Source organism: Helicoverpa zea, chromosome 1 (genome assembly GCF_022581195.2).
Source record: "Helicoverpa zea isolate HzStark_Cry1AcR chromosome 1, ilHelZeax1.1, whole genome shotgun sequence".
In the NCBI taxonomy this organism is placed as follows: domain Eukaryota; kingdom Metazoa; phylum Arthropoda; class Insecta; order Lepidoptera; family Noctuidae; genus Helicoverpa; species Helicoverpa zea.
The window spans coordinates 589,332-617,285 of NC_061452.1; the positions used below are offsets into that span (position 1 = coordinate 589,332).

Sequence of the window (27,954 nt, forward strand, 5' to 3'; positions counted from 1 at the left end):
AAATCTACTTCGTCTGTGACTTTGATCTTGTAAATTGTTCATTTTTATTGTGTATTTTATGTGCTGATTTTTTAGTTATTGAACATAAATAAGTGCACGAAATGTATTGCAACGGATTGAAAATGTTATAAATATGACGTTTGTGTTGTGTTTGAGAAAGTGATGCGATTATTTATTGGTAAGTTTTCACCAAATTTGAAATGCCTAACTTTTCGAGAGACTTAAAAACACCGTAATTATTATCTTTTTCTGAATTAACTGACCCCATTTGACCTTTGCACGTTGTTGTCAAATAAGTGAGCTCTAAAGTTATAGTTAAAATACTTCTGATCAGGCATTACGGACTTAGAATTCATGTGTTGAAAGTTAGTACAAATTTTTGACTTCCATGTCGCAATTCAAAATATCCCGCCGAATCAACGGTAAAGTCATATGTCAAAATCTTGTCGAGCAGAGGGGTTAATATGAGTGATATCATTATGATAGCATTCGTGTTTGAGTTAGAATGCTTCTTGTTGAGAAAATATTTGCTTTGTTTATACGTAGACAGCATGGTTCGATAATAAGGTTAAGTAACGCTTGGCGCGATCGGTCAGGAGATGGGTGGCCATCCCCCTTTAGAAAGCACGTTCAATTGGTTGGCCCCTTTGGTCCTTTAAACGTCTTTGGTAGTCGTTACGGGTAGTCAGAAGCTGGAAAGTCTGACGGTAAGTGGGTTAAGGAGGTACAGATATGCAGTCGTCATATACTCAAAACACTGGTACTCAGCTGAGTATGGTTAGACTGGAAGCCGACCAAAAAATTGTTGAAAGAAGGCTAGGCCCTAGGCAAATGATATGCCTAGCTGTTGTTATGAGGAATGTTTCAATAAAGGTAAAGTTATCTTCGCTGCAAAGATTTGATTAACGCTCAAACTTTGTAACTTCGAAACTTCCAATTATGCTCGGTACGGGAAGAAATTTCTTCGGGACGTCGATGAAGAAATAGCCAGTATAGTAGAAGTTAATTCGCACAGTGCTTGGTATGGGAAGAAATTCCCCCGGGACGTAGGTGAGTGAAGAAACAGCTAGTGATTCGTACTTAAACGGCCAAATTATTGCAGTTTAAGTTTTTAATTCCCAAAAGAAGGTTACATACCGATCTATGATAAAAATTATGACTTTACTGATGACGTGCGTATTTTTATCAAAGGTCTTTTGTGACGTTTCACAAGGAAGAAGTTTTCTCTATAATTTCGTAGAGATTTCCTCTCGATGTAATAGTCACTATTAAGTTTTATATCTTCCGCGTTTGAGATAATATTTGCAGGGATTTTGTGGGTGAGTGAATTTTGTGTTTGTTTCGAGGTTACCCGTGTTGATATGTTGATTATATCATTTGCACGTCATCGACTTTACTGTATTTTTATAAGAGCTAGAACTACTTAAGCGTCTAGAATCGCTAGTAAATACTTACATGCTTATAAACTATTCAATTTCAAGTAGATCTGTAACGTAAGAAGTGTCTCTGAATCGCAAAATTTTCAGTTCAAGTTTTTTCCATCCATTCATCCTTTAGATTGTAAGCCCCATAACTTTACTAAACTTTGGACTTACAAGAAGAAAGTGGTATCTCCGTTAAAGTTTCGTAAAATTCAGTGTTATCTGTAGCCTTATCTGAAGGTTTATCAGTAACTTTATAAAAATTACAAGTTTGCAAGATTTGTGCCTTGTTCTTGGTTTGTTATAATGAGGTATATTTTGATTTAGACTTTAGACTATGTTCGTAATCATAAACTTAAAAATACTTTCATGAAACAAGGATGATCTACTTATTGATACTAATAAAATCGAAAATAAAAATCTGACAATATTCTAAAAGACACATTTTATAGATGGTGATAGGAGACAGATATACAGTTGCTCCATGTTAATTTTAAACTGGTAGGCAGACATTTCCTAAACTTTTATGTAGTTTTTTAAGACAATAAGTTCAAAGTATGAACATCATGACTGCATCCTTACGTCATTACCCCACCTTATTTTACACTTTGCTAGGAAATTTCTACATGTTCAGCCCCAGCCATATAATTTCTAACTTCACATTTATTTTTACCTCAACCCGTGCCGTAAGCACTTAGTCCTGTAGGTCTTTGGCCGCTGACATCTCATTGTTTATCCTTCATAACAGCCCTTTACTTCAAGCGTTGGTATTCATACTACCTGACAGCCGTCGCCAACAGACCTGGTTGCCTGAAGTCAGACCTTTTTATGTCTTTGTAGTTAGAACGTGAAGTGAGGTTAAGATCTGAAGATCAGGCTGTTTAGAATAATGTTTTTAGGTCCACTTTTGTTATGTAATTTGTTTTAATATTTTGGCTTGAAGCATATTTTGTGATGTACCCAGCTACCTTTACAATTTAACAAAGTCGTAGAATTAAGTGACAAACTTAGTCTTTTAATTCTGCGACTTTGTCTATTATTCATATTTTATTATGTGCGAAAAAGTTGGCTATGATAGATCTATTGAAAGATTGCTGTCACAGAAAATAACTCTGTTTGATTCGACTTTGTGCTTTATGAATAAGTAAGATGTATAAGAAAATAAAAGCAGGAAAATGACATAATACTATAAGTAAACTAATTAAAATTGTTGTGGTTTATGAGATTATACCGTATTCTGAACAATAACCAATAAATCATAGACATTGTGTTGTTCACTGGAATTTAATTTCAAAGCAACATATTTTCTAGAAATAACTTGAATCTAAATACCTAATATTACAAAAGTAAGGATAGTTGAGCCGCAAATTTCTCCTAAATCTCCACAATTTATTTTACAGACGAAGTTTCATCAAAAACTAAGTCTGATTTCGAAGCTAAATATAGAACTACTTTGTTCGTACCTAGCCGTTGAACTCTAATTATGTACAACTATTTAATTACGAATAATGACGGTATTAAGTCCCAAAGGAGCCTAACCTCTGTTTATTTGTAACGTTCTATAAATACAATATATGTATCTTCGTCACCCGTATAAACAACACGTCAGCACGGCTATCTACCACCAAAGGTGTAGTTGACTACCCATTTTTTCAGGGGTTTCACTATTCTACTGCCCGTACCAAGATAAAATATGTTATGTGCCTATGTTTCTCAAGGGAAAAATAATTCAAAACGGCCTAATATTTTTGAGTTTTAAATCCGTTACAAACAAACACAAATACAATGTTTTCTTCTTTGTAATGTTAGTGTAGATTCAAGAAATAATACTAGTAAAAGTTTTCCTTGCTTGTCGTGTGAAAATCAATGATGAACGCAGAAATGAAAGGTTGTATAAGGGCGAACTCTCACTGAATCCATTAGAAGCTTCTTTTAGATCTTAGTAATATATTCCTCGGATGCCTTCGACCCCGGAGGTGGCAAGTGTCAAAATTAGAATAAAAATCTAGCTACCTACTCAAAATGTGATTTTTCCGGAAATAAGAATAAACTGATTAGTCTCTCTGATATCGTAGGCTTTACTATTATTTCCTTACCAAGAAACAGTAAATTGTTGCATAAAAAAAACTAGCCTATGTAAATAGCCTATTGATTTTATCGATATAAATATATAGGTACTTACCTATTTCTAAAAGCAAAAATTATGTTCAGTTCCACAACCAAAAAAACTCTTCAGCGCTATAAATTACCTTGTATAGATAAAATAGAATAAATCAATAGTTATTACAAACAAAAGCGGGGAAAAAATTATGAATATAAATAAACATCCCATTCATTCACGGCATTGAAAACAATGAATGACCATATTATTAACCTATTTAAAACTAAAACAGGAATATCGTGAAAGTTTCCCATGTTTATAATGTAACATATAAAAACGTACTCACCCACAGTGACCACACTGCAGGAAAACTCGCGGAACAGTCTAGTGTTTGTGCGTATGACGTATTTGTGAACAAATGACCCACGCTTGTGGTGGATGGGTTTTCCCTTCACTCGCTTCCATGAGATAGGAGGAAATATTAAACAGGCTTTACAGATCTTTCTCGGAAATGAAACGAATAAGGGTTAATTGACGTGTATGGGATTTACATAAAAGTAATTTAGCCTGCACGTAAAGAGTTAAAAAAAAGATTAAAACTAGTAGAGCCTACTAAGTAGTATGATATTTCTTAAGACCTTTTAAACTTACGCATAATCCGCGTAGTTTTCACCGCGCGAATGTTACACATACAAGGGCGAGAAATCTGCTAGTGTGAAGGAGCTTTTAGTCCACCCTTATAAAGTAAAGTTTACGTAAAATACAATGATTTAAAAAAAACTTAACGGGGCGTCAACTGTTTCTATTTTGGTATAAGATACTATCGAGGAATCTCATCCTGTCTCTCAACTCATCGATGGCCATTCTAACCTAAGCGAAGGTAAAATACTTCAAGAGATCGTAGATCACACATGCCGCCGCCAGATCTCAGTAGTTTGCGAATCTTTCACCCATTTATAGGACACGTACCTCTCAAATATATCACGAAAATCGTAGAGCAAATTCTATCAAAAAATGGTTTGAAAAACCTAGTAAATCACGAAGATAATCAATCTATAAATCAAGCCTTTCGTAAAGTACCTTCATAGAAGCTTGTCTAGTCTCAGTCTCAGACAAATCCTCAGCTTTAAATCGTATGTACTTAACACCTTTACAAAAGTCCTTTAGTCACCTTGAGAATACCTCACACCTTAATAAACGCGAGTTTTAAGGACTGTTTCGGAGACTGATAAGTATCACAACTGGCTTAGGTCCTTGGGGGACCCCGGTCCTTGACCGACTTGTTGAGACTTGACCCTAGGGGCCAACGTAATCTCGAAGGCTACTGAAGTCTTATATAGGTATTTATTCATAGCACTTAAAGCGTATTTCTCCTTGAGGATTGAAAAGAAATTGTGAACCTTGAATATATTTATTGGTTCAGCAATACTTTTGAAATAAATAAAATGAAGTGTTTGAAAGCAAGAAAAGTTTACCGTTTCAGATTTTTGCTTAAATAAAAAATATGTTTTTTAAAGAAATAATTTCAGTCCTATCTAGAAAAATAGATTTGTTGACAAAATTTGTTGTATGCGATAGTTACAGGGAAACTCCCTTACATACAATGTGTACAAAAATTATGTCACCAGACATACGTACAGTCAGCGTCAAATAGTTAGTGACACTCAGGGTATTCAAATAAATAGACGCAACCAAAAAGTCAATAATATCGGTACAAACAAAGTTTCCATATTGTTGTCAACAATATATTCGCTCAAAAGGTCGAAACGTTTAAAATGTCAGATAGATCGGTTCAGTCAAACCGCCATAAATATGGTTACAGTCATCCCGCCAATGGTATCCAAGCATTATAAGTGTTCAAAAATATGGAACACATTAGAAAAATGAACTTTACTGCTTTATATTTTAAATATTATTTCTCACGTCAACATTTCACAAAATGAAAGGGATAGAAACTTCTGCTGTCCTTTTCATTTTAAGCATGACGTCATAGACATGTCTTTTGTTTTGTAAATAATTTCGTGCATAGCCGTTTACGATAAGTACTTATATTTTATGCAAGAAATAGCCGACTGGAAATAGATGTAAACCTCATTGATAATGAGTATGAGTACATATATCTCATAGAGAAAGAGTGCTTATCTATGATTCAATAACATGTTCATGTCACAAATGTATGTTGCTTAATACGAAATTATTTCGTATTTAATTTAACTTTTGTACTTAATTAAAATGACCACATTCCGTATTAACGACAAAATGAGCACTTTTTATCAAGTCACTTTGGAACGTATAGAACACAGAAAACTCTCAACGGGTGTAAAAATAAACAAAAACATTTTTGCTTTAATTATCTTTATTTTTATTTTTTTTACTAAAATCGTGTATAGCCACCCTCTGCTAGAATTACGTCAGAAAGACGTCTTCGCATGGATTGTACCGCATTATAGCAAAAATTGTCTCCTCTCATGGAATCCCAGACTTCTTCGACGTGAGTCCTTAAATTTGCGGTGGTTCGTGCTCGAGTACTGTCCCATACCTGAACCATTTTGCCCCATAAATTTTCGATCGGGTTTAGGTCGGGACTATGAGGCGGCATCGAAATTAATTCCAGGTCCATGTTACCATCCAAGTAATTTTGAACAACTCTGGAGTTGTGCACGGAACTGTTATCTTGGACAAACCTAATCCTTTCATGGGGAAAAAAAATCCTGGCTGTTGGAAGCAAAACGTTTTCGAGTATGTCTTTGTATCTGGGGCCATTCATTCTTCCTCCCACTTCGACTAGCTCTCCTGGTCCGCTTTGGGTCATCCATCCCCAAAATCCTAAGGTGATTCGGCCACTGCGGTTGTTAGGGAGGACATTTCTTTCATCATACCTTGTGTTCGATGTTCGGTATAGAGATAAGCGTCCCTGAGCAGACGAACAAAAAACTTTTTCATCTACAAAGATCACGTTATCAAAACTGAAATTTAAATAATTTCGTGCGAATTGTAAACGCTGCGCTTTAAGCCTCGGTGTTAATATAGGCTTTTTAGCAGGAATACGATGGCGTAACCCATGCTCTCGCAGGCGACGTCTTATTGTGCTCTGTGATATACCAAATTCCACAGACATACTCCTGGAGTTTATAAAACGATTGCTAATAGCTCGCTGCACTATATTTCTGTCTTGATTTATACTCGTTTGACGTGGACGACCAAATGAAACATGGTTTTGCAATGCACCATCACTTTGCCATCTCTCTAGCCAACGGTATACGGTGTTTCTCTAAATAAAAGAAAGAAAAAAAACTGAAGAGATGCGAATAATTCAATTCGATTCGATATAACTCATCTAAAGCGATACTTACGGATATTCCCAATTCATTTGAAATATCTGTTACGGAAACACCTTCCTCTCTCAAATATATAATTCGGTGTTTTGTGGTCTCACTAATGCGATAAGTAGCCATATTTAAGCATGAAAAACTTATTTCTAGCTTGCTTTAGTAGTGAACTTGACATTGATATGACTGATAGATAATATAATGACATGCAAACAATACTAGATTGCCTAAAGAGGTTTTCATGTTTGGGAAACCGTTTACTTCTAAAAGGGCGGCCGCACACTTCAGATTTTTGCGTCGGGTTCCCGATGCGGTTATCAAATCAAGGTACCCGAAGCCGTCAATTCCATAGAAAATATTCTTAAGCCGCACACGCACGATTCTGCCCGAATGATTAAAAAATCTAACGTCCGACCAGGATGCACGAGCAGTGCATCGGATCGACTCGACGACCGTTCAAGTAACCGAATCGGGTACCTGAAGGCGCACTCGCAGTACAATTTCTATGTAGCGGTGCACACATTCGGTTCGTTCGTACGGGTTTGTCTCCAGATGTCCAGGTCGCCTTGGCCATCGTGCGGTGCGGACGTACGTGGTGCTAATTAACTGTCAAAAAGTATCCCGTATGTTTATGGAACATACGTCATGACGACTTAAACGATAGAATTAATCTCTGTGTATTCCCAATAGCATCGCTTTCTTTTCTTTCATTCTTACATTCTTTTGACATTAGTTGCTAATAGAAATTCGTAATCTCCATTTTTAGATAAAAAAAAAAAAAAAATTATAAGCGTTCTTTGATACAATCGCCAATACAATCAATCGCCTGTATGTGGGACTCCTCCGATCGGGTTTCCAATTGGAGAATCAAATCAGGTACCTGACATGTGCGGCCGTCCTTACATGCTAGTTTATTTTTCTAATGTGTTCCATATTTTTGAACATTTATAATGCTTGGATACCATTGGCGGGATGACTGTAACCATATTTATGGCGGTTTGACCGATCTATATGACATTTTAAACGTTTCGACCTTTTGAGCGAATATATTGTTGACAACAATATGGAAACTTTGTTTGTACCGATATTATTGACTTTTTGGTTGCGTCTATTTATTTGAATACCCTGAGTGTCACTAACTATTTGACGCTGACTGTACAAGTATTACACATAGGTTCAACTATTTACATGAATGGAAGTAAACAATACAATAAAACTACAATTTTTCTGATTCATACATAACAATGGTCTTTGGTATGGCTGTGGTTCAAAACATGATAAATTCATATAAATAAATTATTGTCCACATAACGTTGCACTTGATAAAAGTAAAATGACTGCTGTGTGCAATTTGCTGATTACATATTTTTTCGTAAAAGTACAATAAATTGATAACATATTTCGCTGTTCATTTTGTCATAGAAATAAATGGATACCAACACCAACATAAACGAAAAGGGTCCTTTGTCAATATTTGTACATACATACATGAAAAACGGTAAATGCTTTTGTATTAAGGTTACTCACGGAAAGGACCGATTTATATTTTTAGATAGTGCAAGGACCATGGTCTTTTGTCCTATGGGTACCAACCAAAAAACTATATACAAGCTTAAACTTACCTAAAACAGTTAAATAGTGTCCTTTAAAGAGGAAATATATTTTAATTACTTATACAAAAAATAACTTCTAAAATGTGTAAGGCATGTGGAATGTCACCAAGACATTGTGGTGTCGTTGTATTTAACGAGCAAGCCACATTGTCAAACAACGCCGGAATTCTTGTCATCAAGTATCCAAAATAATATTGCGTGGGCGCCTGCTATTTTCCTTTGAACAAAGATACCGCAAGTATTTGGTTTTGCTTGCGTTTACACAAAAATACTTGAGGTGAACATTTTGGTCTTTTCATGAATAACGGCAAATGCATCACTTTGGGTCGGTTACACCATTTGGTAGATAACTACAACCAGCCGTGAAAATGCCACCCGTTGGTTGGTCAAATTAGCGATTTGACAACTGGTTATGGTTTGATTATCGTAATAGTTGAATTGTGCAACCCGTCCTAAGTTTGAGATAATAGGCATGATGACAAATTTTTAAATTCCTTTGTATGATGTAGGTATACGTCTATTTTATATGAAAAATTATTAATTTTAAGAAAATGCGAAGTTTTTTTATCAAATAATGGCATTTTTCTCTGTCCACTTTGAATCCGGCGCGAAAACGCTTGTCAGTGTCATGTCGTCACGACTGAAATTACAAGACGCAAGTAAACAACCCTCGTGCAATAATTAAGTTTTTTGTGTTATTAAATATGAATTCGAAAGGGCATAGGTGTTGTGGGGTCTCCCAGTGTAAGAACACATCCAAAACAACTCCTGATAAGTTATTTGTGTACGTTCCTCACAATTAAAAAATACGAAACAAGTGGCTTAAACTTGCAAAGCGAGATTCAAAAGCAATATTGCCCAGGGTACAACTTTATTTTTGTGAAGATCACTTTGATGTAAGTTATTACATAGTTCTCTAGATTCTAGCATAGTTTATAATGTAAATAACTATTTCGAGGTTAGGTTTCATCTCTCATTGTTTTTTAATTAAACTAGTATACTTACATGGAAGTTTTAACATTTCTAAATTCAGCTGAACAAAAATCTTTATTTGATGCCAAAAACTTTCCCAGCATTATGATATCAATTCTAGGCAAATTAGCGCTGTTTGCCTTGATAAATCCGGGCTCCATAACTCGTGTTATAAACAATTAATTAATTAAAAACAAAGATCGCAGTGGAAGTTCACAATAACGAAATGTGACGTTCTCGCGCTTTCGCGCGAGTTGGTGTTGGTTGGTGTTCAAGATATCATGGCGGATTGCCTTATTTCGTAATTTTATTTTATAAAAATACATATTAATCACATTATTAATAAAGAAAACAATGCGCGTTTTATATTCCAAGCTTCAAGTTTAATTTAATAAATATATTATTTTAATGATTCTTGATTACTGTCATCATGCCTATTATGAATGTACAGAGTAAAAGCCTTAGCAAAGTGTTCTTAAGCACCTTATTATTAATAGGTTTATATTATAGATATATCTGTTATCGTGGGTGGAAAGTTTCCCTTCCTGGACATCTACGTAAAGTGTACAGTTGAGGGATTTCTAATTATAGGTAGTCGTTAATTAATCAATACACATGTTTCTAATGATGTGTTATAGAGATTAGAATATACTAAATACTTCCCTCGGTTTTCCTCTTGCATGACTCATTCAGATCCCATCTCTTTTCGTACCAAGTCTATTATGTAATTAATTTCAGCATCTATATCACGAAACCTTAACAAACAAACAACCTTAATATTAGTTACGATTTTATTAATTGCATATGCCCGATGTGCATAGTTCTGTTACGGAATTTCAATATAGCCTTCATTCTCCTGCGAGGGTTTCGCAAAAATCTCCGCAATCTTTTCAATCTTTTGATATGCAAATTAAGATAAGTAGCTATGAACTTGTAATACGTTCGAGTTATGGAAAAAAACCTTGTATAAAAATTAATACCTATATCTTACAAGTTAGTTAGGTATGAAACTAATATAGTGAACAGCGTTTATGTTTGTTTGTACCCTGAAGGCTCCGAAACAACCAATTCGATTTAAAAAATTCTTTCATGGTTGGAAAGCTACACTCTTCCTAAGTAGAGTAACATAGCTATGTTTATGTTTTACCTCGGTACAGGCAGTAGTTCTCACGGGTCGTGGGTGAAACCACGGTAAGACGTGTGGTACTTTATAAAATGAATACGTATTTCTTACAAGTGAGACAGGTCATATTTTATATTATTCATCTAGTCATCGGCCCGCCACGTGCTACATCGTATTCCACTTAAGTTGTTATTAATTTGTTTGTATTATACTTTCAGATTTACAAACATTAGCTTGAAATTCTTCATGACTTGAGGTCAGTGACCTGACCGCGAAATAGCTTTTCCTCATACTATGAATTATGGCGTATGAGTAAAAGTTTTGTTTCATTTATTCGCGGAACATAAGCAATAGCTATCATAACTTTGTGTGTTAGGTAAAACCTATTGAGTATTATGTTTTATTGATTTGACTATTATCGTTGCATCATTGGTTTGTACTCCTGAGTTTTTTTGTAGTAAAGTTGGAAGGTAAAAATCAATTAAGACAATTTTCGTGGAATACAAATAAACCGTTTTAGGTGGGCATGTGGATAAACCATGCATTAGACACTGGGTACTGATAGTATAAGCTGATCTTTATCCCAGTGTTTAATTTAGTTCCTTGAAGGAGTGACTGAAACCGCGAAAAACACTTATCTTTCCATACAATAACAATTTCGCCTGTTTGTCATATTATTATATTTGTGTTCATACATGCGCAAAATTCCTACAGTTACAATAATATCCTAACAATAAACATCTTTCACCATATCTTTAATATCGCAATAATAACGAATAACACAAGCTTGCGACTCATGCGACTAAACGAAGTTAATAACATCGCAACATGTCGTACGTTCACGTAATTACAATAACTATGCGACTGTTTTGTCGATCGTGCGATAAACCCGACAGCTGTCGCGAGCTCCAACTATTGTTATGCTTGGGTCCAAGTTCACTGACAACATATAAACGTCTGTTTGCCAGGAATTAAAGTGTATTAATAAGTATATTATATGTAAGTTATAGGTATCTAGTTAATTAATTATATTAGCACCCATAACACAAGCTAATAAATAGCTTGCCATGGGACTAACTGACCGTGGTGTAGCGGGTATTATAATTTTCACGTTCATTTTTCAAAAAAGCGATTGTTTAAGAAAAACGGTCGTTAATATGGTTAATGAAAATGGGCCACAATCCTATAGTAAGTAAGTTGTTTGTTAATGTAAAAAAAACCTATTGTAAGTATAATTTTACATATGAGTAATTTTCGGAATTCCTTCAATATAGTTTTTCAGTATTAAAATGAGTCAGGGTGGTATTCACCCTATTTTTATGATTCACTATCTATTGTTGATTGTTTTCATCAAATAAAGGTGAAACATTTTAATAGGTTCTTGATATACACATATAAATAAAATCTACTTACTAAATAAAAAGTACGATAGAAAACCTGAAAATTGTTAAATCTCAGTACAATTTATTGATTGAAATGTTGCTCTTCTGTTTCAGAATAAGTGAAACAGTCCATTATGGATTAAAAGAAGAAGAAGGCAGAAATAAAGAATAATAATATAAAGACCAGCGTTAATACGCTTTAAAGAAAGAATTATAGAAAGACCACCACTACATATGTTCAAAATATCTTACAAGATTATGGAAAACCGTCTAACCTTTAATTTTAGTTCTATTAAATAATTAGGGGTTTATATAAAGAATACCTTGAAGACATTTGAGAGACAGGTGAGTTAATAAATTTATTGTTTGTTTACAATCAAACTGTTAGCTATTCTACAAGTTCTGAGTAACCACAAACTTACAATGAAGACTGACCTCGGACGATCGCAAAATAATGAGTAATTGAGACTTGTCATATTTACATTTATGTAATGAAATGAGCAATTTCCTTACATTGTTTAGCTGTGTAGTTCTATAGCAAATGAAAAAATGTCGCCCTTGCAATTTTTAGCAAAGCGAAATCAATTAATAGTTCTGAGCTACGATAATTGCATTAAAACAGACAGTTCTCTAAACGAACCCCTTTCTGAGTCCATTAAGTTGATTGTATTTTTCTCCCTTTTTAATTTGATTATTAAGCAATCATAACCGCAGCGTCCCTTGGGACCGTAGCCACGTAGGACCAAAGTATGGGACTGGGAAGGACCAGGGTGTAGGGTGCCGAAGTGCGGGGGTGTGCGGGGGAGGGGAGGAGCTCGCGTAGCTTCGTAGCGCGGCCCTCCGACGCGACATTCCCTCAGTAACCGCGCTCATACCCACACGTCGCTCGCAGCGCTAAGTTCTCCCGCACGCGTGCTATCGTAAATATTACTAAATAAACGTTATCAATCTTATCAGTGCCGAAGATGGTGCTTTCCGATTTCTTGACGGAGACCAGAAGGCGATGGCTTAAGGTGAGCTTTTGTTTTTATTTATAGTTCCAGTTAGAATAGTTTATGCATTGTTTGTTACACACATGTTATTATTAAATATTCAACTCAAGATAATGCTGCAGTTAATAATTAATATAATCAGCTATGTAATAAATTAGAGAAGTGTCAGTGTGCTACTTGTAAACAGTTAAATCGGCGAACTACAGTTTGTTTGATGTTACATATAATTAGCAAATGTGCTTCTTATCAGACAGCTGGAATTTGCGGTAATTTTGTTAAGAGAGAGTTTAAGAACATACATTTTATGACATAACATTACTGATTAATTAATATTACTTGTATGTGAATATACTTTTTTCGTGTCCTTAAACTCTTTGGAAGTGAAACTTACACAACAATAAATAAGGATCAAAAAGTATTTCGATTTCCATCATCGACGTGTGACATCCAACATTCATTTTTATTAAGGCTATAATCAGGTGAAAGCTTTGCATATCTAACGAAACGCTACATTTCTAACTAGAATCCAATTCTATCTTCGTTACCCACATAGTGATAGATACTAATATACTCAAAGATAACAGACTCTCTAAGCATACAGTTTCAAGTATTTTAGTACATAAAGAGATTGCCTTCAACGCTAAATTCTACAAGTAGTAATTTATGTATAATCTTCAAGCCAATGTTTACCAATAGTCCTAGGTTCCTCGTACCTTAGTCCACAGATACATCAAAGTGCTAGATTGTCATGCGTACGCCGAATTTCACATGAGACTAAACAAACAATAAATATGGCCGCTCCTATAGGCGAACTGTCAATATTGTGTCAAACAGGGTCGATGGATTCGCACTAACTGTAGAGTAGACTACTATTCTTTGCATAATCTAAGCAAACTCGTAAAACGTAAACAGATGAGGTTCTTGACTTTAGTGCGTAACAATATGTAAAACTTGCTTTTTATTAAAACATCATCATCAGCCTTTTTATCGCCCCACTGCTGGACACAGGCCTTCTCTCACACGGAGAAAGATTGAGCGTTCAATCACCATGCTTGTTCAGTGCATTATGGTGATTCCAGACATTACAAATCCATGTTTCCTCGAGATGATTTCCTTCACTTTTAATCAGTAATTGGTATTCAAGTTATACTTAGAAAAGTAAATAACATAAAGTACATATAACTTAGAAAAGCTGAATTGGTACTTGCATAACCTGAAATCGAACCCACGCTTAAGAGGTTGGTTCTTTACCCACTAGACCACCATGACTTTATCTTCCTCGTATTCAGTCTTTTCTCTTATGGAGAAGGAAACACAAAGTAAAAACCACCTTACATACTTGTTGAATATGGTTCACCTACTAAATAAAGAAGTGTCAACATTCACCCACTATTGATTTATCGATCCTTACAGGTTGAAAGAAGGACAAATATACTTTGTTACAATAAACATTGTTAGCACTTAATATGAATATAATAGTAGCCAGTAATACATGCTATGGTTACTTAATGGAGCTTGCAAGCTTTCTACATAATTATGCAGGTTATTGATTAAAGTTTATACACGTGTGAAGGTTAAAGAAAGCGTGTGAAAATTACACGTTATTACGTCAAGCTTTGTTATGTGGATTTGATCCTTATTTATAACATCTATGCCTGAGGTAAAAGAGCTGTTTATAAAATCAATAGAAATAAATCAATAGTAAATTAATATACGTCATTAGGTATCTATCAATAGAAATGTTTTGAGCAATGCAATTATGAAAATAATTTATGTATTTTTAGTGATTGGGTATACTTACATCAACCCTTCATTAACCAGATTAAAAATAGCATAGTTTTGGATGACCTAGGTACCCAATAATCAATAGTTTATGACACATTACATGACAATGCAACTTCAACAGGAGTTATAAAAGACATAAATCTGACCACATAAGGCTAGCATCCCATTGTACTACACCATCATTATGTAGTAGGACAAATTAGGCGCCGCACGTACATACACTCGATAATGTATGTAAATAATTAACGTACACTGATAACGATGTGGACGTGCGCATAGGCATAGTGACGGTTTTACTACGGGATTCTTTACTGATGGCTTGGAGTATTCAATCAACGGGAAACGCCATCTCTATGTGATTATATAGTGGCAATTTACGCACACGGGAGGAGAGGCCATGTAACTTAGTGATAGCTTATTCAGGCATTTTTGATCGAGCACGCACTTGACATACATTTTTGACAGAGGGGAAGGCACGTGGCAAGGGCGTCTCCGGTTGGTTATGTTATCAAAGACTGATGGTAATGACTTGTGGTGTGTAGACAGTTGAGGCTGTCGCAGATTTGTTATGCTATCTGTATAAGAGGGTATATCTTTATGTTTCTTATAGAGTTTTTAGGTGGTCATGTCTTATGGGTAATTAGCTGAAGTTGTTTATAATTTATAAAGTTTTTGTTATCATTAAAGGATATTCTTTTTGAGAGATTTAGGGGTGTAATCCATATTGTAATTTTTTTAATGATGATATTTAAGACCCTTAAGCGAAAGTCTTAAGGATCATTAGCGTTCAATATGTCTAATTATGTAAAATACACTTTGATGATGGCATGGTAAAAAAAAAACAAAAATTTCAAAAAGGTTTTATTTCGTTATTACACGATTTTACAGTGTTACACAGTGGGTGGCGTCTCCTTTTAATAAATATTCAGTTTTAAAACTGTATTTAACAAAAACAAGATAACAGGAGTAATAAAACCTGAGCCTATTATAATTATGAATTAAACAGAACATTTTTTAAGATAATAATAACTTACCTATTATTATCTTAAAACTTAGAAAGTTTTCTTTCCATTTGTTTATTAACTACCGTTAATTAATGTCTATTAAGATAAAAAAATATGAAGTTGTGGGAAAACCAACTTAAGTGTCATTCATTATCATTTCGCATGATAGTCGAATCAACTATCATATGCCAAGTAGGGAAGCAAAAATCGCTTAAAATATGGTTCAAATTACATTTATAATTTCCAAAAACACAAATAGATATAAGATATTCCGCACTATCGAAACGTAAGTGCTTTCCAAACAGTAATATTGAAGCGTAAAACGAAACGCGACGAAACCGCGCGACCTTTGACGGCTCTCGTAAAAATAAATCTGTGTGTACAATTCCTTAGCAATATTTGTTAAGTAAACAGTGCAAATACTTTGCCAACACTTATCTAAAATCTTGTTCTTTTACCATCAAAACAAATGGACGGACTACGTTGTAATAAGAAGCTTAATTATGTACTCAGAATTTATGAATACAAATTGGAGTGCGAATGATTCTTAATGCGCCGTAACCAATGTTACCACTTTTAGAATACCTTCCGATTAGACATTCATAACTCCTTTCACGAAATTCAAAGGATAATCAAAAGTTATTTCAATAAAACAACCCTCAAACTGGCTTGATAACTTTCTCTTCTGCGTATTGGGTACTTATTGGTCATTCCGAGAAAATGAGAGCCCAGCTGTAGAATGGTCAGGCAGTCTCCTAGTCACTTCTGAGCCTGGTACATTCACAGTTCAAAGTTGAGTAGGCAACCTGATTAAATACCAGTTGCAACTATCTCGACGTAATTTATGCTCACTATCTGTTGCATATAATTAAATATACGAGTTTGCGGTGTTAATGTACTTTACGCAAACAATACTCGTTGATAAATTATTTATTGGAAAGATTTGTTTGTTCCGGCCGCCATTATTGTTATGGGAGTGAAATGTCACGTCCTTATGATAACATGTTTGTTCCTAAGATACTGGTAATTAAGCGTCTTTAGGATGTTAATGGATTCAGGGAAAAATGCTGCGATAGCTATGTATAATTATGTCGTTGAAAGAAATATTTTTCGTTCGGCTCATTTGCCCTCTGACCTTAGAAACGTTAAATAAACTTTTTCTTCTGTATTCACGGTGACCTTTTATGGGTTTGACGTAAAACTTTCAACGTGTTTTCCCCCAGAACAACGTTTTTAAGGTTTTAAGAAAATAAACGTATTTCTTTATTTTTTTAAGATTTCAGACCTGTCACATAAATTGTTTTTCTTGGCGATTACAAAAGAGAATAAAAAAACAGCGTAGTAATTTCTTAATAACTGGCTGATTACGTTGACAATGATAGTTTTTATGAATGTTTTCAAGTTCATGCCAGGTAAGATGACAGCTTGTTTATTAACAAACGGCTGATAAAATCTACAATCTTTAAAGATGTTTATTTATTTTACTAGAATTTTGGCGTAACTTCGACGTACTGTCGTATAAAGCCTTGTCAAATAAATTCTTCGTGCGTTTATCAGAGTGCCTAGTGCGAGTTGAACAAAATTTTGCGAATGACTTCACTGTCGAGTTTAGCGAGTCAACTTCAAACGAACCGAATGCAATATTTAAGCGAGTGCGAGTTGCCATCTCGCAAATTACTCGCATCACGTTTCCTCACGGCGAATAGCGATGATCATTTTTGTTAGGTTGGTGTTCCGTTCGCTTGGTGGGATAAACCTACCAAATTTAGAAAGACGTCATTTTAGCATGTAATCGTATGGGACGACTGTCTTTCAAAATTTATGGGGTTATTGTTTGGATGTTTTGTTTATGTTTGACGCGACGCCCGAAAAAAGTTTTTAGTTGTTTTAAATTAATTCATTTAAAATGAAGACAAGTTCTTGTCTAGCACCAGGGAAGCTTATATATTTCTATGAGTCAGAACCTCAGTTACTTGTTCTAAATACACACTGCACATTTTTTGGGATACGTGCTTTGCTTCTCTAATTGGCCTTTGATAGGATCCAGTGGCAAAAAAGAATAAAGCGGTAAGCACCTGCAAATAAAAGAAGGAGACAGTTTCTTCAATCATATACATACCTAGTTTTGTTTTGAAAATTGATATTGTAACTTACATGAATTGATAAATAGGTACCTTATGTTCCAAGGAAACACGTAGAGTGGATTTTAGATTAGTGCTTTGTCTCAGTTAACTGCACAAGAACTTAAAAATCTTCTTAGACAATTTATATCTATGTCTAAATTGCGTCTCCGTGAGGTGAACTAACGAATTAAAAAATGCGCAAGCCCTTGCCCCAATTCTGGCGCTTTTGTTGCGTTCATCTTGGGACTTTGCGGCCGCAAATATCCTCCGAGCAAAGAAAAAGCGTCCTGCCATATTTTTGGTATTATTTTCACTAAATAAAAACTTAATTGTTGATATACGAATATCTCCTCACTTTACTTTCACCACAAAAATCTTCGTGAGAACTTTTTGGTTAAATTCGATCGCGTTTGTATTTCTTTACTATTCGATCTGTCAACTCGCATCACGGCAGAAATAAACCAATCCCGTGCCTGTCACGTTCACTTGAGAGTCCGAGCGATTCGATTTCGAAAATGTAAACTGGCACTCGCTACTTTAGGTTCCAATTTTTGACACTAGGCGGAGCTGTTTTTGTTCCATACAAATCTTAGTATACGCGCTCTCATGTGAGTCCGTAAATAAATTCACGAAAACTCGCACTAAGCACTCTGTAGTCTTATTTATGTCTTGTAAGAATTCATTTCTTCGAATAGACTATCCTATCGGTTTTGGTAAACAAAAATTAATTGTGACTGCGGCACGTGTCGCCAATATATTGAGTATTACTCAAAGCGTTGAAAGGAGTCGTTTCTAGTATATTTTCCTTCTTAGAAATCGACGGGAAAACAGTCTTTGATGTTTCATAAAAATAGTATGAACACATGTTATTTAGTATGAATAAATAATCCTCAGATAGGTAAGTAATTGCATAAAATCAAATGGTTTTATCTCGTGCAGACTTTATTAGATTCAAAAATAGAAACATGGAGCAACGTGGATTGAAGTATTCTATAGACAAAAGAATTTACAAAGTTTGATCGACAGTTCTTTTTTTATTATTATATCCGACATAATAATTTCCCTCTTAGCAACTCGTCCCTTTGTACTCAAACAGTAACTGAAAGTTTATTATTTAAAAACAGATCTTACGTTTATCCCACAAAACCTTACAACATGAAATACAAGACTAATTTTCTTCCCAAAAAATAACTTGAAAATGATTCGGTAAAATGTAATTAATGAACTATAGAATCGTCAAACAATGAAGTGTTGTAAGTCTTCTTAACTTCGTCCTTCGAGCTACGCTTTTTGATCATGTTGCCACGTGACAATTTCTCCCGTACACTGCAAACTTTCAGTCGGCCAATAGTTTGTTGGGGCTCATAAATCAGTATGAAGAGGAATGATAGCACGCTCATTACAAAAATCAGGTGTTTCACCGGTATCAGACCGACTGAAAACATTAATTGGAATCAAAATTTACTCAAAAAAAATGACAACTGTTTTGTCAACTGTCGGCTGATTTATTGTAGCTTGGTTTGCAGTGTGCAGGTACTATTAATTGGGAACCTCCATTCTGACTAAACAAACATGTTCTAGTAAACTAACTACGTCACGTATTTACTATTTAGTAATAATGAGAACCACATTTCCTCATTGATCGGTAAGGAAAATTGGTCAATGGGTATCGGGGCAATCCGCGGTAACTTTGTGACGTAAACGATAAGGATATGTGATTAGTAGAAATACATGTAATTCGGGTACGGTACAAATAACAGATATAGACACGTAAAAATATCGAAGGTGACGAAATTTGTGTGGGAGTAGCGTTTAATTCATGATATTTTTGGATCTTAAGTACTTAGAAAGGAAAACAGCACGGATTGACGCGTTTTATTTAAACGCTTGATTGATCTAGAGGAAATAACTTCGCAGAATTTTACCAAAAATATAATTTCTAAGATTCTTCTGTTGTAAAGAGAAATTTCTTTAATCACGAAAATTCGCCAGGAAAAACCAAAATGTTACTGTCCATATTAACCATCCTAAAAATTGTGTATCATTCGTCTGTAAAGTTCCCTAAAAATAAAAACAAATTCCACCCTCATATTATACATCAGTATGCAAAATAACTGTAGCGCACGGCGACGCGCGTCGAACAGGTGCGCGGGCGCACGCCCCCTCTTTCCCACGCGACGTCACACGTGGTCACACATGGGAGTACTCGTATTATGTTTAGTGCTGTTTTATTCGTGTCACAAGGGGCTTGACTTTACTTACCCTAGCTAATTTTGAATTTTGGGGGAGGTTTTATCAATTGTTTTTTTGAGTGATTAGAATTTGTTTAAATTATGGAATCAGGCGACACTTTGCGGAAACCAAGGCCATTATTTTCGAATATTTAATAAGTTATGTTTAGTTGCTGGTAACATTCATTTTATTAAGTAATGAAATATCGTTCAAGAAACAATGCTTTAAAAGACAGTTTCTCAATTTAACACTTCTAATTTATTTGCATATTTTCATTTGCGTCGAGATTATTTAATTAATAAACATCAATATGTAAATACTAAGACTCCCAGCTTCGCGTACTTAGAGTAAATTCAATCAGACTAGGTAGTATTTAAGCTTTTCATTTCTATTTATAGAAAACTTCCAGTAAAGTAAAAGCCGATATGCAAATAACTGTTATAGTAAGCAGGTGCGCCGGCGCAGTGAACGTTCCCACGCGGTGCAGTTAGCGTGCAGCGAGCAGTTATTGCACATGTGCAGTTAATTGCATTACTTGACTTATGAATTTATTACTCTTTACTTTCACTTGCCTTTTGCCTATTGTTTTTTATTTAAAAAAAAGTAATGACGTCAAAGACTTTCGCCAAACAGCTTTATAGATTCAAATATGTAGTCTGTTATAACGGTTATTTTTAGATTTCGAATCGTAAATTTTAATATTTTTTTGACATTTGACACCTGTATAATAAAATTGGGAATTTAAAAAAATTGTCGCATTTAAAAAACTTGATATGTAAATTGAGCTGGCATGACGTTTCGACACGGGACTTATAGGTAAAGCACTGCAAAAAGGGTTATACAAAGCATGTTTTGATGCGATATACTTATCTTGTTTAATATAGTCTGTAGGTAGATGCTAGGCGCTATATAATGCACCCTTTACCTTTAAATAGCCCGGCGCATAGGTCGCTCAACTTGCAAGTGCACTCTAGTCTGTAGGCGGCCACTTATGTTGCCAATCACGTGCGAAATCCCATCTACCTATGTATACTAACTATTATACTCATAAAATAAAGAGGAAAGATTTGTTTGTTTGTCTGTTTGTTTGTACCCAAACGGCTCCGAAACCACTGAACCGATTTGAAAAAATCTTTCACACTTACAAATGCCGTCTATATTTTATGCCGGCACGATCAGTAGTGCTTACGGGACTCGGGTGGAACCGCGCGGTAACGGCTAGTAATTCTATAAGGAGGAAAAAAATATGTTTTTGCTTGTTTGTAATTGATAAACTCAAAAACTAGTTTAGCGATTTGAAAAATTCTTTCACAGTTAGAAAGCTACACTTTTTCAGCTAACATAGGCTATATTTTATTCCGGGTCGCGCGAAAACGGCTAGTTAATAATAAACAGGCATTGCCTCACCTCGCATTATTATCAATGGGATATTTCACCATCACGCGAGTTGATTCACGGGTAAAGTGCTTCAATTGAACTTCTATCTTATCTATATTGATAGCAGTACTTGTTTCAAGTTGTGATTGCAATGCGGTCATTATTCGTTTGTTTTATCCCTTATTTCATCATTGCCTTATCAAAATAGGACGTGACGGATCAAGTTGAATTATCACATGAGTTTGAAAACTTGCAAATAATTGCAGAATACCTATATGATCATTACTATCAAACTAATTTAGAGGTATATAGGTTTAACCCGTATTGGGCACGCGTGGTGATTAACGCTCAATCCTTCTCCATGTGAGAGGAGGCCGCAGCCCAGCAGTGGGACGATAAAAAGGCTGTTGATGATAAATTTATATATGGCAAACAAGAATATAGGTCCTTCGATACATTTGCTTGTTTTAACAGATTGCGGGAACTGATGGCTAGATACTAATTGGGGCCAAGGTAACTCGCTATCATAAAATATGTCCTTTTCGCGGAATGATGCTGTGTTTTGTGGTTTTGACCTCCAAAATATTTTTGTGGTATCTACGTGGGATTAATTAGATTGAGAGTAAGAGGTAGATAAATGTTAGATTAGGATAAAGGTAAGATAATTTTACCTAAGTAATTAATGTATTAATTCCATGTAGGTAGTATTCCATTACGCCCACACAGGTGCCATTAAGTATTAGGAACATGACAATAGCTTTTATACAACTATTGATAAGTCATAAAATATCGGTCACAATTGTACCATTAGTAGATATAATAGCAGTATGTAAAATCAAAGGATAGATCTATTAATTTATTCATTAGAATATATTCATGACGAATACATTGTGTGTGCTATGGGATCGAAGGGATGAATGGCTACTTTATTTGTAGTCTTATAAATAATATTTTTATTTTCTCTCATTTGACTACTATATACCTTAAAATAATAGTCATCTCAACATTATACAAGCTGTTGATTTGCATCCGTGCCATATTCAAGGAGGTAATTATGCTAATGATTCTCGACCCAAATCAATAAAAAAATCGGTACGTAATTTTTTTTCTTTAATTTTTTTTCGGAATTCCGTAAATGTCATTTAGCCTTATTTAAACTTGGCGCGTATGTTACTGGCGTTAAAATTGGGCTGCACCCTCACACAAACGCAAACACAAAGCATACGCAACGATTACTCATAAATTTCATTCATAAAATTGGATTACTTCGGAAATACCACGACATTACAATGACAAAAAAAGCAGTGCATATTGGTTATTTCCCGTCTACTGTAATTCCAATCGATTATTTACGTATTGTATGTCCTCCTCCTGAACTATGGCACAAATGCAAATCAACACCTTGTATAGTACGAATTTAATTTTTGCTTAAAGTCACAGGTATTTGTCATAATTCAGCATAGTTAAATTATTGTATATATTGACAGTTTACCTCAAAAGAAACAAACAATGAGTAACATATCCTTAACTTTCGTGGTAAAAAAAAACTACCTGTAACCGCATAACTCATATACGAGGAAAAATTAGCAAAACTAACAGATTGTCTAACCTAGGTATAGTTAACGCAAAACCAGTGTGAACTAGTTATCATGCTTATTTAATTTGGCATATTTGCTACTTCTTTTACAATCTAGATAAGGACATCAACTTAAGTGTCATAATCTTAAATAGCATACTTTATGATGTTGTTTTTATCATTGCCAAGTGCTCACCTTAATTTCTCGAACCCTGAAAATAATTTCCACAGCTCTTTTGAAATGCCTTCCTTATCACAGTCCTCGTTATCACAAACAAATATTAGAGCAGCCATCTCCCTCTGTGATGGCCGATTGCCCTAATTTGTGTATCTGTAGCATTAAATTATTTATTAATGATCGCTCTACTTTCCAGGCTATCTTACGATTAGTTATTCCTGACCTGGACTACAAATAGAAAGACCTGAATTATGTAACATGTATCGGATTTTTAGTATACCGATTATTTTTGGAAAATACATAATCTCTCGATCAAAAGCCCCTTATTATTTTTGATATTAGATAGGGAGAAGGCTTGTCTGAAAATATCGCGCCCCAAAAAAGATCAAAGGACCAATTTTATTACGAATTTCGGTCCTTAGCGACAGGTCATATTCGAGCTTTCGGTGACCAATTTATGGATGAGTTACAAGGAACACGTGTTTGGTCACCATTGTTCTAACTCATGAAAGCGGGTGAGCTAAGCTTGTGTGCGTAAATGTATATGCACATTGTCTTTGTATGCGTAAGCTCAGGAGCGCTCATTATTGGTCGAGGCGCCGAGTCATACAAATACAATGTGCGTGTACATTTACACACACTTTTGTGGCTCACCCGCTTTCGGAAATAAAACATATATAATACAATAATGTGGCACCCTGCGGTCATGTGTAATTCAGCTATTAACTAACATAGTCTGGATATAATCGAAGTGTTATCAGGCGTGCCCAAAGCTGCCCAATTATTGGAGGCATTATATATTGGGTATAAGAAGGGGTCGATGTATGTGGCTTTCTGTATTATCTTGCCCTTGACTGATGGATTCGGGGAATTAATTTAATAGTATGAAACTGAATATTAATTATAATGTGCTTGGTTGAGCTTTGAGCTAGTTTCTGAGTCTGTTTACATGTCGATAATGAGGAATACTTGGAATACTTTTAATAGTATGTTTTTTTCGATAAAATAAAGTCTGATAGAAAATAATGAAAACTCTTAAAACATTCCAAAGAATAATTTCAAATAACACAAATGAACTTTAAAAATTAATGAATATAATGGTCGATGGTGATGTTTGAGCTACCGTGCCCACTAATTACTGACTGCCACATAACCTAGTGATTAGGGCGTGAGGGGTGGAATATGAAGGTCGTGTCATGTCGATAGCACTTGTTACTGACCTGACATATGCATAGTTCTAAATATGAGCTTGTCTATAGAAAGTACATCACTTGCCTTTCAAATTAAACTGAAGTTACTCGTACCGTAGCAATGAAAATAAAATCGAACAGTAAAGATTAAATTTTCGATCGAAAGAATAATCGAACAGTGACCTGCTTTTAGAACAATCATCGATTTTTGGATACACCATGTATTATTTGAAATTATAAATGCTTAGATTTACCTTTATGACTTTAATTGCCTATTAGAAAGCTTAATTACCGTTCTATGAACCTACCCCTGTTAGAAACCAAATCCACCAAGCTAAAGAGTCTCAGACCGCTCACTCCCACTATCTCTGGCTAATACCCCATAATCACCACTTAATTAATACTTCTCGAACAACGGCAGAATAAAGACGGATTTACGACCAACACAAGTATAATAAAGACTAGAATTTGAATAAAATAGCAATAGACGATGGTATATTTGGTCACAAGGAAGATAGTGGTGTAGTGGATGTTAATACGTGATAAGTTTGCTTCGATAAGTCGATAATAATATAATGCTAGCGTTGTGTGTGTGTCATGTCGACGCTTCTGATGTTCTAGTTTAATTGTGCGGTTGACTTGTAAATGTAGCGTTGTAGGATACAAACACCTGGCCTTACTAACCTCGTTCCATAGACAAATTGAGGTTATCATAACTACAGTCTGTTTGTCTTATTTACACGTGTAGCTAAAGTAGGCAACATTTACATAGAAAATTAATTATATTCTAATTAATCTCCTAGCTTATCTGTCAATGTGTATAAAATTAACAGTATATTCTTGGTTGCAGGCCTTCAAACTGTTCAAGAGGAACAAGAGCCGTAAAAACACGCGCAACCGAATATCCCCCGAGCTGTCGCGGTCTCCGTCCTACAGCGGCACGGTGGACGCGCGCTCCGACATCGACATCCAGCGCTTCTGCGCGTGCCGGGCCTCTATGCCACCCCTGCATATCTCCAGCAACGAGTCCTACGAGAACAACTCCTACTACAGCAGCTACAACAGCTACAATAGCTCCAGGATCGACAGCCTTGAGAGCTACGGCACCAACGAGTCCAACAGCGGCAGTGCTCGCTCAGACTCCGCCTACGACTCCGCCCGCTCCAGCCCCGAACACGCCAGGGTCTGCTACGCCACCGTCACGTACTTCAATGTAAACGACAGTGAGGACAGCAGCAGCATCCGGACGGAGTACACGCTCCTCGATGACGCAGAGGCTGACCGAATGAATGACCTGGACGAGATGGAACACGTGGACGAAGACGAACGAACGCAGAACATGATCAACGAGAGCATTGAGCTGGTGAGCACGTTATGAGCTGACTGCCTCGGACTGTACTACTGCTCGTAAGCTTGTTTTAGTTAGGATAGTGATTGAAGTTATCCGAATTTGGAATCGTGTGTGATATTCGGTGCGTGATCGATAACATGTGATGAAATTATGCAGTTTTGATGGACATGTGCGAGTAATTAATATTGTCGTTAATAAACTCTTCTTCCACAAGTTAGTGTACTGTATATTTATACTCTAATTTTACTTTGCAAAGTAAGTTGATTACACTTTTGTTTTTATAGAGATTCACAAAAATCTGATAAGCTCATCACATTCTGGTAAATAGCAATTCTCCGCTTGAAAGAAAATCTCTTCTGCTTCGTATCATTTCAAATGTTGAACAGATTATGGTAATTGACCAATCAGCTTTTACTTAAAGCCCTATTATTGACCAATCAGAGGGACGCTTCAGCGAATTTGGTCCGCGACGATTTTATTGAAACATTTTCTCCGGACGATATTGCTCCCTCAAGCGCTTCAGCGCTTACAACGTTACATATTGGAAAACGGAATTGACATCTTTATGTAATTTTATACCTATTTTTATGTACGCTTTCTGAAATATGATTTTATTTGTAACAGCGACATGTGTTAGCTTTATTTAGTTAAAGAGATTCTTTGAAGTAGGAAGAAAACAATTTAGTTTATGTTCACTTTCTACATTATGTTTTGCATTTATGGCTTAAGTATCTTCGCTGTACAATTTATTATAAAGTTAGTTAATACCTAGCTTATGATCCAGACTTGATGTCGTTTGTCCTGGAATTAACTCAAACAAGACATGAGAAAACTTTAGATTGAAGTGGCTGGAGTTTAAGCTAGTTGCAAACTGAGATGTAGTCTTGTCTTCATTTCAATTAATATTCGGAGTTTTGCGATGGATACAGAGAATGAAATAATTAATAAGTTTTGAACGTGGTCAGGAGAAACCACGTGTACTTACTTCTAAAGCAGTTTAAACAGTTTTGAAAATGTTCTATTCTATATTAATTTAGCTTTTGTTTATGTATTGAACAATCATGAAATACTCACTTTATCTAACCATTCTGGTTTTCTAATCTAGCATATATTTGATATTCATATTCCCTAAAGGAGGAAGTTCTTTGATGATGCTTTATTTTTTATTGGAACATGTCAGTCATATGTCTTGCTAAAGTTTTTTCAAATTCATAATACAAGTGTTTATCTATCGCTCACGATTTGTCTCCAAAGTGTTTACCAAAGTTAATGTGATACTATAAGATTATAATATACGTTAAGATATTAAAATTATTTAGTTAATTATGTCTGTTGATCTCAATGGTGTAAATTATAATTAAGACGCGTCACTTGGCTATGCAGAATGCAGAATATCTACATGTATGACGTCAGAGGCAACTATTTTTTGCTAATCTTGTGACGCAAATAACGTATGTACCAGAAACATTTTCATAAATTAGAATAAATAAAATTTAAAGTTTTTAATTAATTATGGCATTTTTCTTTTATTTTTGACCTTTTAATTGACATTTTGGTGTTTATTGCCGTTTTGATGAGTGTTTGCGTGTGAATTATAAATTTATTAAGATAAGGAGGTATCGCGCGGGTTTTGTTGACGTAAGTTTTACTAGAAAAGGTATTTTTTAGCATATCAAATTGTTACCTATTAGAGAGAGGAAAGGTGTAAACAAAACAATAAAATTCTGGTTATGTAGGTACCTACTTGTGCAATACCTACAATTATTGAATTCGCACTTATATACATACATCGGAATGTCAATGACCTCCCAGCCCTGACCTGTCCCAAATGCTGGAAGCACCAACTATCCTGGAATGCCCCACATTTGAGCAGCTAGCCCGCTAACCCAATTGTAATGGAGCTTCTAGGTCGGAGTTAATTCGTATGTCAATACTTCAGATAACTTAGGATCATTAAACAATGGAAGAAAGTAAATGCTTTCGCCTTATCTTGGGGATAGGGAATGGGGATAAGGGGCTAAATTGAGTGGCCTTTTGTTTGGTTAAGAAGCTAGTTATAGTTCGGCCATTCAGAGAATGCGTTCCTGACACGTCGCGATTGAACTGACGACGTAACTTTGCAATGGCGTTGCAGTTACGATAAAATATTTTTGCTGGTTGTTTACCGTTTTAACAATTGAGGAGCATTAAAACAACATTATTATA

At 35.2% G+C, this 27,954-nt stretch overlaps 1 protein-coding gene across 1 annotated transcript; it reads left to right on the forward strand.

Moving 5' to 3' along the window:
* Positions 1-12,809: 12,809 nt before the first annotated feature.
* On the forward strand, positions 12,810-27,259 carry LOC124634297. The gene is made up of 2 exons (XM_047169826.1): positions 12,810-12,954; positions 25,249-27,259. The coding sequence occupies exons 1-2, from the start codon at positions 12,907-12,909 to the stop codon at positions 25,774-25,776; spliced, it is 576 nt and encodes a 191-aa protein (XP_047025782.1). The 5' UTR covers positions 12,810-12,906; the 3' UTR covers positions 25,777-27,259.
* The last annotated feature ends 695 nt before the right edge of the window (positions 27,260-27,954 follow it).